This window comes from Lactuca saligna, chromosome 6 (assembly GCF_052625555.1).
Source record: "Lactuca saligna cultivar CGN05327 chromosome 6, ASM5262555v1, whole genome shotgun sequence".
Taxonomy (NCBI): domain Eukaryota; kingdom Viridiplantae; phylum Streptophyta; class Magnoliopsida; order Asterales; family Asteraceae; genus Lactuca; species Lactuca saligna.
The window spans coordinates 63,928,827-63,945,943 of NC_136422.1; the positions used below are offsets into that span (position 1 = coordinate 63,928,827).

The 17,117-nt window shown below is 37.4% G+C and overlaps 1 protein-coding gene and 2 pseudogenes across 1 annotated transcript; 2 read left to right on the forward strand and 1 right to left on the reverse strand.

The window, feature by feature from the left end:
* Positions 1-5,160: 5,160 nt before the first annotated feature.
* LOC145002659 (oil body-associated protein 1A pseudogene) lies at positions 5,161-6,486 on the forward strand (annotated as a pseudogene).
* A 1,441-nt stretch (positions 6,487-7,927) lies between these two features.
* Positions 7,928-10,666, reverse strand: LOC145002660 (phospholipid-transporting ATPase 1-like; annotated as a pseudogene).
* A 1,272-nt stretch (positions 10,667-11,938) lies between these two features.
* Positions 11,939-13,781, forward strand: LOC145002661 (ER lumen protein-retaining receptor A-like). Its single transcript, XM_078961884.1, has 5 exons — positions 11,939-12,034; positions 12,617-12,732; positions 12,883-12,956; positions 13,045-13,108; positions 13,659-13,781. Exons 1-5 carry the CDS (start codon positions 11,939-11,941, stop codon positions 13,747-13,749), a joined length of 441 nt encoding a protein of 146 aa, XP_078818010.1. The 3' UTR covers positions 13,750-13,781.
* The last annotated feature ends 3,336 nt before the right edge of the window (positions 13,782-17,117 follow it).

Here is a 17,117-nt window from a genome sequence, read left to right on the forward strand (position 1 = left end):
TAAGAGAAAACTTTACAAATTCCAAAACTTGAGGGCAAGTTTTGAAACTATTCAAAACTAATTAATTCCATAACTTATGTGTTTAAAGTAGTTTTAATCCAAAAAAAAAACTCTTCAAGTTCCATAACTTATGGAAGACTTTAAACTAATAAAAGAATTAACTTTTCTTTATTTTTATAACTTATGGAATTAATTAAGGTTACACTTTTACTCTATAATGAAGTGACTCTTGAACTTCCATAACTTAAGGACAAGTTATGGAGTCATAAAAAAAATATTCAATGACACAAGACTCTTCATTTTTGTAACCATTACCAACTTTTATGAGTTTTATGAGTCTTTAATGTGACTCTTCATGTAACTTGAGGACAAGTTACACAAACAAATTTTATACTCAACTCTTAGATTAAAATGGATTGAAAGTAACTATTTCAATTAACTTTTCTATTAATCTAAGCAACTCATAAGAACAAGATAATTCAAATCAAACTTTTTCATGTAATTAGTCTAAACCTTAAACTAATACAAAACATGAATCTATTGACAATTATCTTTGAAAATGGATTAGCATGAACATTACCACATTAAAAAACAAGTTTATAAGTTCAAAAACAACTTAGGGTAATGTTCCTAGTCCATTGCTAGCCAAAAACCTCGAAAATATGCTGTCTGGGGTCCAACTCGTCAAGTGCATGAACAAAACTCGGCGAGTTGGATGCATTTTGCCTAGGACTCGTCGAGTCCCTTCATGGACTCGGTGAGTCTGCTGGGTAGACAGCAACAAAACTCGATTTTTCAGCTTCTATTGCAAGTATAACAAGAAAACAAGCCTAGGCTCTGATACCACTGTTGGGTTGTGAGCATTCTAACACTCCTAAGTGTACATGCAACCCTAAATACCTTGATCTATGTTTTCTCTATTATACATGCAAATATGAACATCCAAGGTATTATCCTAATCTAGCATACAAAACTTTGAATAACACAAGTTAGAATACATACCTCTTTGATGTAGAATGTCTTCATGAAGCTTGAGTGCCTAGTGCCCCAAGTGTGACACCTCAAATGGTTCACACAACACCAAATACACTTGGAATAACTTGAGAGAATTCTACACTTCATGAAATCGGCTAGCCCTCTCTAGAATAATCTAGTGGCTGATTTTGATCAAGAATAAGATGTTTATATAGTTATACAATTAGGGTAAAACCTAATTGTCATGACTTTCCATTTCCTGGGATCCATGGGTTCAAATACACCATGGAGCATCCATGGAGCATCATATGGGTTTTGGCCCAAGTAGATAATCCATGGAGCATTAGCCCACTATATAAGTATGGATGATTTGCACAATCAACCCATATATTTAATTAGTCTTCTTTTGATCACTTAATTAATCCTAGATTAATTCTTGATCAATACTAATTAAATAATCTTCTTATTCTTATTATTAATATACCAGAACTGATAATATATTAATAACCATAAGTGTCTTATTTCTCTCATTATAGTCTATCCAAGTGCATGATGCCATGCAACCCAAATGGACTATGCCGGGTCGGGTCAAGTCTCACCAATTATAGTTATGGACTTAGACATTAATCCAACAACAACAACCAGTATGGAGGAAATGATGGTCGTGGGTGCAAGTATAAGGATTTCATGGCATCCAAACCACCATGCCTATCCGGAAGCCCGATGCCGGTGCAAATTATGGACTGGGTCTCTGAAATGGAGACTATGTTTGAAAGTTGCGAATGTAGCAACAGGCAGAAGACCGCTCTTGCGATCCCTCTGCTAAAATCTGGCGTGTTGAGTTGGTGGAAGCTGTTAGCTGACTCTATGCCCAAGGGAGAAGCAAGCAAAATGTCTTGGGAAGACTTTGTGGAACAACTAAAGCTACAATACTGCTCCGAGCAGGACCTTCTGGAAATCAGTAATGAGTTTCAGAATTTGAAGAAGGGGGAGTTGAGCGTTACTGAATACGCTGCAAGTTTCACAGAAAAGATGAAGTTTATCCCATATTTGGTGCCTATAGAACTCTCTAAGGTCAACAAGTTTTCCCTTGGACTACCAGCGGACTATGGTCCAATGGTTAAGCAAGCAACCACATTGAAAGCCGCCATCTAGGCTGCTAGAAATGTTGAGACCCAGATCAGGGAAAAAGGTCTGGAAAGGTCAGAGGTTGGTGAGAAAAGGAAAATCGATGGATTCTCAGCGTCTAACAAGAAAAGTAAATTCTCGAAGTCTAGTTCGAGAGGAAGTGGAGGAAAGGTAGAGGCGAAATGGTGCGACAAGTGCAAGAAGAAGCATCATGGGAAGTGTGGCGGGGAAACCACATGCTTCAAATGTGGAAAGCCAGGGCATTATGCCAACGACTGCACTTTCACCAAGAATGTTTGTTATGGTTGTGGTGAGGAGGGGCACATCTCAAGGGATTGTCCGAAAAAGAAGGAAGCAGCAATACCCAACATTCCGCCAAAGCCAAAGGCGAGAGCATTCCAGATGACACTGGAAGCTGCTAAAGATGAGGCTGATGTCGCTTCAGGTACCTTTCTCGTTAACAAATTGCCTGCCCAAATTTTATTTGATTCTGGAGCCAACTACTCCTTTATATCGCATGAATTTGGTAGAAAACTAGCTTTGCCTATTGTGAGACTAGATAATGCTTTACTAGTCGAAGTTGCTAGTGGCAAGTTTGTACCTGTTAGCCATCGTATGAAAAACATTTTAATTGATTTGAATGGAAATAAGTTCCAGGAGGAATTATTACCTATAGAACTTAATGGTTTCGACATCGTTTTGGGAATGGATTGGATTAGTGCCAATGATGCCGAAATTTTATGCAAGAAGAAAATAGTGAAAGTGAATCCGCCTAGAAAGGAATCGTTTATGGTGTATGGAGATAAACGCAGAGTAAATTTTGAAATCATTTCCCTAATGAAAGCCAGAAAGTGTTTGACCAAGGGATGTACATCATATTTAGCATTCGTGATCGATGCTAAGAAGGAAAAGAAGGTGATGAAAAATATTCCTGTTGTGTGTGATTATCCGGAAGTATTTCCCGAAGATCTTCCTGGATTACTGCCCGATCGACAAGTAGAATTTCGTATTGACTTGTTGCACGGAACAACGCCAATTGCAAAAGCACCTTATCGATTAGCACCGACAGAGATGAAGGAGCTAATGATGCAACTTCAGGAGTTATGGGACAAAGGTTTCATTAGACCTAGTTCATCACCCTGGGGAGCTCCGGTGTTATTCGTAAAGAAGAAAGATGGAAGCATGAGGATGTGCATTGATTACCGAGAGCTGAATAAGGAAACAATAAAGAATAGATATCCGTTGCCAAGGATTGATGACCTATTCGATCAACTACAAGGTTCAAGTTATTTCTCAAAGATCGACTTGAGGTCAGGATATCATCAGCTGAAAGTAAGGGAGCAGGATATAGAGAAGACCGCATTCAGAACGCGATATGGACACTATGAGTTTTTGGTTATGTCGTTTGGACTAACCAATGCTCCAGCAGCATTCATGGATTTAATGAACAAAGTTTTTAATCTGTTCCTTGATAAATCTGTGATAGTGTTCATAGATGACATTCTGATTTATTCAAAAAGCCAAGAGGAGCATGGCAGACACTTGCAAGAAGTGTTAGAAGTCTTGAAGAAGGAGAAGCTGTATGCTAAGTTCTCCAATGTGATTTTTGGATTCGTGAAGTCCAATTCTTGGGTCACGTGGTCAACCAAGAAGGGATAATGGTTGATCCAGCAAAGATCAAAGCTGTGATGAAGTGGGAACAACCGAAAAGTCCCACGGAGATTCGAAGCTTTTTAGGATTAGCCGGATATTACCGAAGGTTTATCCAAGGCTTTTCTTCGATCGCTAGTCCATTAACAGCTTTGACCCACAAAGGAGCTACTTATGCTTGGAATGATAAGCATAAAGAAGCATTCGAGAAGCTAAAGAAGAAACTATGCGAGGCACCAATACTTTCTCTACCCGATGGAGTTGAAGACTTCGCTGTTTATAGCGATGCGTCTGGTGTTGGATTGGGTTGTGTTTTGACCCAAAGAGAAAAGGTGATAGCATATGCATCTCGATAGCTGAAGGAGCATGAAAAGAACTACCCGACTCATGATTTGGAGTTGGCAGCGGTAGTTTTCGCTCTGAAAATATGGAGGCATTACCTCTATGGCACGAAGTGCAAACTTTTCACTGATCATAAGAGTCTCCAATATCTCTTCAATCAGAAAGAATTGAATATGAGGCAACGACACTGGCTGGAATTACTTAAAGACTACGACTGTGAGATACTTTACCACCCCGGTAAAGCCAATGTTGTTGCTGATGCTCTCAGTCCTAAAGTCAATCTTGAAAAGAGAAGGCCAAGAGCGTTGAGAATTGAAGTTGTCTCAACCATTTTGGAAAGTATAAAGAAAGCTTAAGAGGAATCTTCGGAGAAGAATGACCGAAAGGAGGAACGTTTGGGAAAAACGTTGGTGTTCGGTGTAAACTGTCACGGACTGAAGGTGTTCCAAGATCGGATTTGGATACCTAAGACAGGAGGAGTCAGAGATCTTCTGATGGAAGAAGCTCACAAGACCATGTACTCAATTCATCCCGGTACCACTAAAATGTATAGGGACCTGAAACCCTATTATTGGTGGCCGACGATGAAGCTCGACATTGCGAAGTATGTGGCCGAGTGTGTGACTTGTGCAAGAGTCAAGGCACAACATCAGAAACCATACGGGAGTTTAGAACCTTTTCCTGTGCCTCACTACAAGAAAAAGAGCCTTTCACGACTCGCAAATCACGAGGCTCACTGATTTATGTTACGCAAATGAGAGTGACAATAAAAATGTGTCGTCTATTCAAAAAATTTGAGTGTTTAGGTCACGCATTATTACGTGCCCTTAAATTAGTGTCTAATGTAAAAAAAAAAAAAAAAAAAAAACACGGAGGGCACTTTATCTAAAACGTGCGCCATCTGTGATTGTCGCTTTATGATTTTTACTAAAACGTGCGTTCTTGTAAGGGGGAAAGGAAATCCCCTCAAAATTCTTAAAAATTTTAATACCCCGCTTCAAGATCCCCTTCGTTCTATTCTTCCCTTTTCTCTGCAAACCCTAATCACGATACCATCTCTGTTGTATGCCTCAACAATTCATATATCAGAAAATCATTGGGATAATTTCTAGGGCTTTTTTAAACACTCATTCGACTCTTTTCTCTCCCGTCTCCCCTGTCTCTCTATTTTGTGCTCTGATATCCCCCTTCCATTTATGCCGCCATCTCGGTCGCCATCAAAACGAGGATATGAGATAGTGCTTGATCTACGATCGTCCAGTCGCCGATGCCCGGTTAATAGGAGTTGAAAACATCATAACATAAAAACTGTTCTTAACCTTGCCGGACTCAGAAAAGCCGATGTGGCACATCCACGAGTATGAGGTGAAGAGCGACGTCCTTTTCCTTCCAGGCGTCCCTGGTCCGGTTGAGCGGCAAGATCGGGAGAAAGCGCCAAAAACTTACGGGAAGACGATTCACTTTTTTGGCAGGTGGATAGAGGCGATCAACTTCCCCTAGGTCTCCCACAGGTAATGATGGCTCTAATTCGTGATGGCTTTACCCTAATCTCGCTAAAGGTACAATTTACATTTCCTAATTTCTGCCATTTTTGATCACCTGCAACTTATGTAGAAACTCTATCGATCAATTATTATTACATATTTGGAGTCTCGCTATGGTGTTTTGTTCAAAAAGGAAAGGGATAACAGAGCGTATATGGAAGGCTTATCCCAAGGAATTCACTCAAAAGCACACGCTGATGGTGTTGGACTCAAAACTATTGTACGAGATATCAATTTGCATTGCTTGGAGACCTGGCAAGGGTAATTTGGGAATATAGTCATCCAATTTCATTACGCCTAGTTGTTAACAATGGTTTATGTTAACTATATATTAACTTTTTTTGGTGTTTTTTGTTTAGTAGGTTTGTCCAACTCATTTGCACCCACGCCTAGCTGAGTTTCTTGAGGTTGCTGCTAAGTAACTGGTATGACGACAAGTATCAGTTATCTTTTTTATAAGTGTCAAATGTCCTTTATTTATTTATTTGTTATTGTTTATCATCTGAATCATTTGATACGACCCATGTTGGTCGTTTTGGTCAAGTATATCGACGAAGGGATAATCATCAAGATTCAAGAAAGAATTTTTAAATGTTTTCCTTTTATTTAGCTTTCCTTTTAATTAGAATAGTAGTTTTTTTATTTAGTTTAGAATTTCTGTTTTTTAGGATCTGGTTTTGGATTATGATTAGGTTAATACGAATATATAATTAATGTTCTAGGGATAAATCACGTTTTATGCTGGAATAAAAGTCTTAGACGATTTGCTGGAGAATTCCCTGTTTCTCGAACTACAGGAGGCCTGGTTAAGGTTCCTACCTGCGGGTTAGGATCTTGAACCTATTAATTGGTATCAGAGCTGCTACGGTTCTGGTGTCAACATGTCAAAAACAAATTCTGAGAAGATAGCTGGATTGGAGGCAGGTGTTGCAGCTCTGGAGCAGGATCTTACCAAGCTTCGAGAGGAAGCTAACCTCGCCAAGAAGGAGAATGCTGCACAATTCACAGAAGTCCTGCAAGCTATCAATAACTTGACGAAAACTGTCAAGGGGAAACTCATTCAAGAGGAGGAGAAGGACAAGGAAGATCCTGAATTTGAGCTTGAGTTTGGATCCTTCAAAAAGGGACCCAAGGACGATAAGAACAAGGGTGGGGGTCGACAAATGGGAGAATTTCGGAAGATTAGAGCTCCTATTTTCGAAGGGGAAGACGCGTTTGGATGGATTTATATGGTGGAGCATTTCTTTGAGATCCAAGACATTGGAGTACGTGATCGTTTGAAGGCAGCAGCGATTTGCTTGGACGGCAAGGCGCTGGCTTGGTTTGCTTGGAGTCAAGCAAGGGACCCATTCCGCTCTTGGGAGGATTTAAAAGAATGGTTGTTGGAGCGATTCCAGTTAGCAGGTGAAGGCAATATCTATCATCAGTTTCTCACCATCCGACAAGAAGGAACTGTACGTGACTACGTAAGCAATTTTGAGAGACTGTCATGTTAGTTAGGAGACATACCATAAAGCGTGTTGGAAGGTACCTTCATTAATGGTCTCAAGGATGACACACGTTCGGCCGTTCGTATTTTACAGCCAGCAAACTTGGCCAGAGCCATGACTCTTGCTGTTATGATAGATGAAAACAAGTTCAGTATTGGCACACCCAAGACTAGTGGAGGGGTAATTCGGTCCAACAACAGTGGGTCTAGTCGACCAGGTGGAGCTTTTACCAACATGGGTTGTATCATCATCTAGTATTTTTTTGATGTTATTTGTGAAGGGCTTAATGAGTCACTTTAAATAGTGCAATCACCCTGTGTAGACATGCATGAGTTTGTCCTCAGCTTGTATCACCTCACACGGAGCATTTCATGCAAGCATGGCATATTGCTTTAGCCATGTAAGTCCAAAAAATTTTACAACTTCAACCTCATTTCCTTTTTCTTAGAATTTTTACTTAAAACAGCATTTGACAATACTTAAATTTCTTAATGTCAACAAAATTCGGGATGATATTCAAAAGGAGGATGCTTTTCGAGGTCTCTATGCAATGGTATGCATCTGCTTTTGTTTGGTTTAGACTTTTGATTTGATTTGAAGCAGAAACTTACTTATGTTTTTTTTGGTTTGCAGGTGAAAGTGAACACATCAGTGGATTTAAGTTCACTTGTTTTCTTATGTAGAGCCATTTCTAGTTGGCATGTAAGTTTTTCATTTCAACTATTCTTCAACACACACACACACAGTATATATACATGTGTCAACACCATTTCAGCATGCACACCTGATTTTTAGAGGCTAGTCAATAGTCATGGTCTGGGGTAAAATTGAAGAAATCAAGTAAACACACAGTATATATACACGTGTCAAAATAGAAGCTTTTCTTAATTCCCTTTTGTTTTCAGTAAGTGTTCCAGTTTTATCAGAAAACACATAACAAATTTGACCTAAATCTTCATTTATACTTAAGGATCTGCATTGAAACCTTGAGTTTGTACTGCTATCATACATGTGTTTGTCTTCTATCATGAAATAAGATTGACCTAATCGAACCAATTCCATGGTGATGTATAAAGATATCGGAATCATGATCTGAAACACAATAACAGAACTCAAAAACGCAAAAAACATCTCCATTGGAATCCCATAGTATTTATACGGTTTTCCTGGAAACTTTCCCTTTATAAGATAGCTCTTTCTGTAATAAGGAATCGTATCAATTGCATCCTGATGACTCATTAGCCATAAACACATCCCAATAGCAACAACAAGACACAATATGAATAGAAAAACAGATAACCAGATAGTTTCTGAGTTCATTGCTTGTTCAAGTCTGCTTCTTTTTGAAGGGGAAATTGCACTATTTAGCATAGCTTTTGTCTCTTGTCTAGCGTACACAACAACACCTATAACCCATTTTGTGTTTTTCATCTGACACCGACGTAAGATAATGTTTGATTGACTAAGGGAAACTTTATGACCATTTAACTCTATTAGCTGTGAACTCATATATGTTTCTATTAGGTTGTTCACATGTAATTACCCCTGATATTGACCCTAATGGCATTAAGGATGTTTCTTGTCTAGCATAACGTGTCTTTAAATTTGACTCTCCATCTAAATTCATGGTTTGTATGTAAGCAATGCCACTAGGATCACTTATCCACATTAGCACCATGTCACAAGGGATTGTCACAAGAGATTCTTTGTTGTTCTCATTTCTATCTGATCTGTGTCTTCTCCAATCCTCGTATCCATCTTTTATAGCAGTTACTGTGAGAATAAAAAGGAGAGGGAAAAGAGAGACTGTTCTTCCAAAGACTACAAGAGGAGGAAGCTGATTGAGAGTTGCAATGGCTAAAAAGTATATGTAAGCCACTTAATGAAACTGAATGAAGAGATTCTTGGGTTGGAAGTTTATAAGTGTGTATTTGCTAGTGGTGATCTTGTTTCCTGCTGAAAGTGGGTTGGTCTCCAAATGGCGGCCTAAGGACCAGGTAATCTCACTACAAATAAAACGACATTTAGTGGCACAGAAAAAGTGTCACTAAAAACCGAAAAAGTGCCACTAAATCCCCCCTGGATAATCAGCGGCACAAAAAAAAAGTGTCACTAAAAACGCTACCACTAAAGGCCTTTAGTGGCAATTTTTCGTTGTGCCACTGCAACTTTATGGAGCTTTAATGGCACTTTTCTATTATGCCACTAAAATATTTGTAGGATTTAGTGGCACTATTTTGATGCCACTATTTTACTCTAAAATTAAATATTATTTCTATGCTTTTTATGGAATTTTTTAACACAATTATATTAACAAATTAGGTCTCAATTTTTGTAATTTTAAAGGTAATATAAAATAATAATAAGAGAACTTAGATAATGAATGAAATCATAATACCATTAAGTAAATTCAAACTTGTCTAACAAAAATACTATCAATAACTAATTTATAATACAAATGTCTTCAAAAAGATTTAATAAATATAAATGTTGTACTAATACTAACAACATAATACTATCGAACTAAAACTTTTTAGGGAATAAACACAAAACTTGATTCACATCTCTTCTTTTGTTTCTGAATGATACCTACATAACAAATGAATAAAATTAGATCAATAAGACTTTTGAATAAAAACAAGACATGCAAAATTAATAAAATGCTTACCACCCTTCCATAGCTTGTTAAAGAGGGCTCTGAGGGTATAAAGCATGTAATATGATTACAATAGAAGAATAAGGCTTGAAAGCTATAAGGTATCAATTCCTTCCAAACCAACAATAGTAGTGAATTTTTTGGTCTTCACTAAATTTAGCTACATTTTTTATGGGACAAATGACACATTGCCAGCCAACTTGGAATTCCATCATCGAAATGTAATATCATCCAAATCTAGGTAGATATTTCATCCAAAAATAAAATAAAAAAAGAAACATAAACACTTACTTATTTGGCACCTCAAGCTTCTTTTGTCTTATTTATTTCCAGAATAGATGATATCAACTTTTAGACAATAAGCACTTCTAGTTTCTAACAAATGAAATACATTTAATTAAATCAGATCAATCAAATAAAATTAAATATAATGCATTTATACTATTATGTTACACAAAGTGATGATGCATAACTAAAGCAATCATCTCTTAGAAGCGTATGAGATTCAACTTGAAGTTGGTCAAATTGAGCTCTTCTTTCCTGTAAATCCAAGAATAAACAATTTATCAACAAATATAATTAGAAACAACTCAATGATAATTAAGCAATTTTGTTTTTAAGTTATTTTATTCTTTTAAAATTAAAATTCATAACTCATAATTAACCTGATAATGTAACCAAAATGTATCCAAAAATGGAATCACGTAGGAGAGATATATCTTTGCTTCCCTTCTTTTGCTACAGGTTTAGACTTTTGGATCGTCATTGGAATTCATGAATCTTTTTTTCATGTTTTTCTTCTCACTCAACACGTCTACATTTAGTTCCTCCTCCCCATCTTCCCTGATTTTCATATTTCTAGTCTCTAATTCCTTTCCCATTGTTGGACCAGTGCCTCAGAAAACTTCTTGTATAAGTCGCTCAGTCATTTGTATGTGAATGTTACCAACCTACCTGCATTTGAAATATAATTTTAGCTAAAGATTCTTCTAGTTATGAATAAGGCAATAAAAATAAAAGCATCTTTTGCTTCATATGTATACTGGTTATAAACTTTAGGATTCGTGACAGAAAAGCAAATATCATGGGTATATATGTGCAATGAATGAGTAAAACATTATATAATAGCAAAAAAATTAAACTCATAGTGGTATTCGTTTCAGGAATTTACCCGAGCACTTGATGTGCATCTCTAAACATGAAGGATATTCGATTAATATTGAAATAGAAATGCCAAAAACATCCAAATGACAACAAATTCCAACAATGTAGGTTAAAAAATAAACTCAAAAAAAGTTCTGACCAACAACAATTTACATCGAAAATCTAAAAATTTGAGAATAGAGTAGAGACAATCCTTAGAGTGTGTTAATGGAGAGCTTTCGACAGGATGGAGAAGGCCAAGGGTGAGATCGAAGGGTAGATTTGTAATACATAGGGAGAGATCGCAGGATTTTCTGATTACATTTTCAATGGAATCCAACAACTCAATATATAGGGTTTGAGATGAATGTAGAGGATCCGAAATCGGACCTATTCAACAGGCAGAAAAACAAGATGAAATCGATGATGAGATATAGAAATCTTCAATCAACTATGAGATACCGAGATAGATTTGGTCTTGAACGAGCTTCTACAAACGAGATGTTAAGATTTAACCAGCAGCAAAGAAGGAGATGATACACAAGAGTGATGGGGATTTTGGTTATCGGAAGTGATTGCGAATTCAGGGGATCCAAAAATTTCAAATCTGTTTTGGAGTTTTGACCTAGAATTTAAAAGGGGTATGTGCAACGCCTTCAATGGTGGAGGGAATAAGGAGCGTGAAATGATAATTAGAAGGAAATATAACAGGTGCTCAACAAAAATTAGAACTTTCGAACATGATATAGTGGCATATAAAAATATGTGACACTAGAAACCTAATATAGTGGCATAAAAAAAATATACCACTAAAAAATTGTGCCACTAAATGTAATTTGGTTTGTAGTGTCTGTTGTTTCTTGCATTTACCCTTTCATCATTTTCGATTTCCTTTTGCATTTTATATGCTTATGAGATAATATGCTATCAGACAAGGTATATGCCTTGTTTCTGTTGGACCTATTAGTTTCCCACTATTACTGATTAGATGAGTAGGGTAACCTGTAATCATGTATGCTTGCCACATAAAGCTGTATTTTGCCATACTTGGCTTACTTGCACCAACAGTTATTAAGCAAAAAGCTTGTAGTGGGTGGTTTAGTTTTGTTAGTTGGAGTTCACATGATCGTCAAAGTAATTTGCTTTAGAGATTTGCTGGAGGCTTCTGTTGCTATATGCTAAACCCAACATGCTATTAGTGTTGCTGTTCTTGTAATTGTGATCATTCGTTGCTAATACAGCTATGCATTTGAAATCAGAGGCTATGATTTGTTGGGTTGTTATTGGTAGTGTATTTCTTTATAGTTAGCTCTAAAATGATGTTTTTTAACTGTAGATGAAAACAGGATGTGTTGCTCTTGTTTTATGTTTGAATATCAGTGTGGACTCACCCGATGTTATAAAGATTTCACCTTGTGCCAGGATTATAAGCAGACTACAATTAAGTTAATTCATTGTCTTTGTGCTGAAACATGTTATAATCAATTAATCATTACAAATTTATATATGAGAATAAGTGTGGTTATATTGATTATTAAGAAGATATGAAAAGAACATGGACTGGCTCTTGTCCAAAAGACCTGAATGCCCTCCTCAAAAAAAGCTTAGCCTAATTGGAGTGTTATAAAAATATAAAAATGTAGCAATAGATAAGGTTGTACATTTTTAATATTATTAGGAATGTGCAGATATGTTGGGCATTTTCTATCTATTTGGAAGCTGTTGCTATTCTCCCACAGTTGGTTCTGTTGCAGCGAAGTGGAAATGTTGACAATTTGATCGGTCAATATGTTTTCTTTCTTGGGTATTCTCCCTTCTATATTTTGGCATGATATCATTATGAAGCTGGATAACCATGAAAAATGGTTTTTTAAATGATCAAAAATAGTATAATAATCATTTAGAAAATAGGATGCTATGAATGAAAATCTGTTTGTTTGCATTGTATTGTTAGGGCATACCGTGCATTGAATATTCTCAACTGGATTTGTCGGTATCTCACACAGCCCCATTTCAATGGATGGATATGTAATTTAAAGCTTTTCTCTTATTCTTATTGTCTATACATGTATTTCATTTGACTTTTTTGTTTGTTTGTTTGTTTGTTTGTTTTCAGCCTGTTTCTCTAGCTTAATACAAACAGCTCTTTATGCTGATTTCTTCTACTATTACTTCATAAGGTACTCAACCTCCATTCCCATTCTTTCTGTTCTGTCTTTTACTTTAAGCATAATCATAATAACACAGGCTTTATGAGGAAGGGCATTTACGTCTTTACTCTTCGCCTGGGTGGCAGTGGGACAAAATTTGCAATTTTCCAGATTGAATAAGACTACTACTAAATTACATGACCATGACCATTTAATACTTGCTTTCAATAAACTAAGTTTCATAATATTTATTCAGATCAAATGAATATTTTTAGGAAGAAAGACAAATAGGTGAAAAGTTAATAAGTCTAAGACATGATTTTTGGTTATTATTCTTTCTCATTCTATACATAATAACTTCTTAGCACATTCCTCTTCCTTAGCTTATTATTAGCTAAACCTAATCAAATACAGTAGTTTCTTATTCTCATCTCATGTGTATGTGTACGTACAATTGGAAAATCAATTCCAAGCTTCAATTTCTAGCATGAGCATCACCTACCTGGCTTAGCGTTTGAAGCTTCAATTACCAGCATGAGCATCACCAAGCTCCAATTCCCTTTCTACCCTTCACTTGCAGGTTGATGATTTGTCAAGAATGTTCAGACTATTTTCCAAGAATACCCCATGGATTGGATCCTGTCTCTTGTATGTTTAAAAAGGTTTTGTGATTTAGGAGTTGGATTCTATTTTTTTAAAAGTAGCATGCAGTTATTTGTATTTGTTGTCATTTGTTTTTATCTTTTTGACACAATGCAGCATGTTGCTGTTGAAGGCACAACCTTGGTCAAACAGGCAGAAGATGCTGCAAGTAATAACAGATTGCAGGTTGATCCTGGTAAATGGCCAATAATGATCTTTAGGGTCTGCTAGAAGGATTGGAGATTACAGTTAAGATTCTATCTAAGACTTCACGCCAAGGACTTGATGAATTTAAGCTAGCAATGTTTTACTTGATTTGGACATGAACCCTAAGATATCATATTTTGGCATGGCTAGAAGCTTTGGAGGAAACGAGACTCAAGCAAAAGTAAACACACAGAGAGTTGTTGGCACATAGTAAGCTAGATAATGCACTTGTATATAAATGAGCTCATTTTTTATAACATTTACTCACTATTGGAATAATTATTTGTATTTGACATACTAGAGAAATGAATTATCTTTGTTAATTATGGTATTTTATTTTGTATTATGATATTTTTAATGTATTATTTAATTTGACAATTAGTAAATCTATAAATAATACTTTTTTTAAACATTTAAAATTATGATACACAAAAATGTGTGTCATCTTCATTTATGACATGGCCTTTCTTGACAGGGGCTTTCTTGATACGCATTGCGTGTCATTAACACGCGCGTCGTAAGGTTACGACACGCGAACGCGTGTCGTCTTCCTTTATGACAGGGCCTTCCTTGATACGCATTGCGTGTCGTAAATGCGTGTCATAATTGCGCGTAGTAAATGCGCGTCGTCTATAGACGACGCGCAAAAGTGTGTCGTCTTCCTTTATGACAGGGTCTTCCTTGACGCGCATTTGCGCGTCGTCTGAGCCTTTTACGACGTGCAATGAGCGTCGTAAAAGGCTGTTTTTCTAGTAGTGCCTATGGGCAATTGGGAGGACATAACGATGGATTTTATCACTAAACTACCCAGAACAAAAAGCGGTCACGACATGATTTGGGTGGTCGTTGATCGATTCACTAGGAGTGCGCATTTCATAGCAGCCAACGAGAAATGGTCTATGGAAAAGCTTGCGAATTCTTACGTGAAGGAAATTGTGAGGCTTCACGGTGTTCCGATAACGTTTGTGTCGGATCGTGATAGCCGTTTCACCTCACGATTTTGGAAAAGTCTACAAGAGGAATTGGGTACCAAGTTGTGTTTAAGTACAGCTTACCATCCGCAGACTGATGGTCAGAGCGAACGGACGATACAAACACTTGAAGATATGCTGAGAGCGTGTACCTTGGAATTCCTAGGTAATTGGGATGAACATTTACCTTTGGTAGAATTTTCCTAAAATAATAGTTTTCACTCGAGCATAAAGATGGCACCTTATCAAGCTTTGTATGGACAGAAGTGTCGTACGCCGTCTTGTTGGCTTGAGGCTGGGGAAAGGCAGTTTATGGGGCCGGAGATAGTCCATTAAACTGCTGAAAAGTTGAAAATAATTAGGGAGAGAATGTTAGCAGCTCAGGACCATCAAAAGAGCTATGCTGACAAAAAGCGAAGACCGATGACTTTTGAAGTTGGAGATTCGGTTTTGCTTAAAGTCTCGCCGTGGAAGGGACTTATAAGATTTGGAAAAAGGGGAAAGTTAAGTCCAAGGTTTATTGGACCGTTTAAAGTTCTTTAGAGGATTGGGAACCAAGCTTACAAGCTCGAACTACCAGAAGAACTGAATGGAATTCATAACACTTTCCATGTGTGTTATTTGAGGAAGTTCACGGGATAAGTTACCGACATAACTCCACTTTCGGAGTTGAAGATCGATGAGAACAAAAGGTTGATTGAGGAACCGGAGGCAATTGTTGACTAAAAGACTAAGAAATTGCGACGTAAGATGGTGGAGTTAGTGCTTGTCCGATGGAAACACACGAATGGGCCAAATCTCACCTGGGAGACGGAGAGTGACATGAGGAGTCGCTATCCGCATTTATTTGTTGATGTGTGATTCCGGGGACGGAATCATTCTAAGGTGGAGAGAATTGTAACGCCCGTGTTTCTGGGCTTGCCATTTTTAGCAATGTAATAGTCTAGGTTAACCTTTGTAACTAAATTCGAAATAATAAAAATGTATTATTTGTGAATTATGTGATTTATGTGTTTATTTTCTTGATTTTTATAATTTAATAAATTAAGAATAAAATAAGCATCAAAATTAAAGTGTGAGATAATCCCGATATCTTTGCATAAAGGTGTAGTGGTCGAAACAAGGATTCCGGAGATATAAGGAATGCCAAAATCCGAGTTATAACGAAGAAGTTATGACCTGTCGGAGTTTTGCGACAGAACCAACACGACGCCGAGTGACGTAAAATATGAATTTATGATAGAGTGATATTTAGCCTTAGCGATCTAAACGAAAGTCGTAGATTTCGTTAAACCGAGAGCGTGCATAAAAGGAACGCCCAAATCTGACTTCGTATGAGGAAGTTATGATTTTTCTAAGTTTCGACTTAGCAGTATGCAGCCCGAATACTCGATTTGAGATCGAGCGGTTTTTAGCCGAAAATATCTAAATGAGAATCGAAGATCTTGTTGTTAGTAGCGAAACGATGAAAAGTTAGGCGAGAACGGACGTCAGACGAAGAAGTTATGAATTTATAACGAAGTTTTTCTGTCTCGGCCTTCTAAAAATAAATAATAAAAATAAAATTCAAAATTAGCCGACGGAGTCTAAATGAAAGTTGTAGAGTATGGTCTGACCTTCGCGTGGATATAAAGAACGTCGAAAACGGAGCTCGTATGCAAAAGTTACGCAATTTAGAAGTTCGACGAGTCAATTACGCCCAGCGTAATTTGAGTACGCCCAACGTATTCAGTCGGATGCAACTTGTCTGACCAATACTCGAGTGCCACCAGTCGACGCACACAGTGACATCAAAGTATGCCCCGCGTAACTCGAGTACGCCCCGCGTACTGAGTACGCCCTGCGTAATTTGAGATTACGCCCCGCGTAATCCCAGACCTTCAGCCTATAAATAGAACTCGAGATCAGCCATTTTCCTTGCGATTTTTCTTACTTTCTCTCTAAGTTTTGCCTCGTTTTGTGTGCCGTTTATATCCCGAAGCCCCGGTATCATTCCCAAGCCTCGAAGCAAGATCCGAAGCCCCGAGGATCCCGAAGAGCGTTATTCCCGAGCCAAAACGCTGCCCGCGAGGAGCCCGGTTTTGTGAAGATCTTCCAGATCTACGGAGAAACACCTCTTCTGCAAGCTGTAGTGCTGCCCGATCATCTTCTGATCAAGTGAGTGTGTAGTTATTTTCTTTCCAACGCAATATTATGAAGTATTTCATATAAAATACGTG

Coding starts and splice junctions, on each gene's coding strand:
- LOC145002661 (XM_078961884.1), top strand. CDS start 11,939: ATGTATGCTTGCCACATAAAGCTGTATTTTGCCATACTTGGCTTACTT. Junction 12,035..12,616: donor GTAGTGGGTGGTTTAGTTTT/GTTAGTTGGAGT, acceptor AGGAATGTGCAG/ATATGTTGGGCATTTTCTAT. Junction 13,109..13,658: donor TTCTACTATTACTTCATAAG/GTACTCAACCTC, acceptor CTTCACTTGCAG/GTTGATGATTTGTCAAGAAT.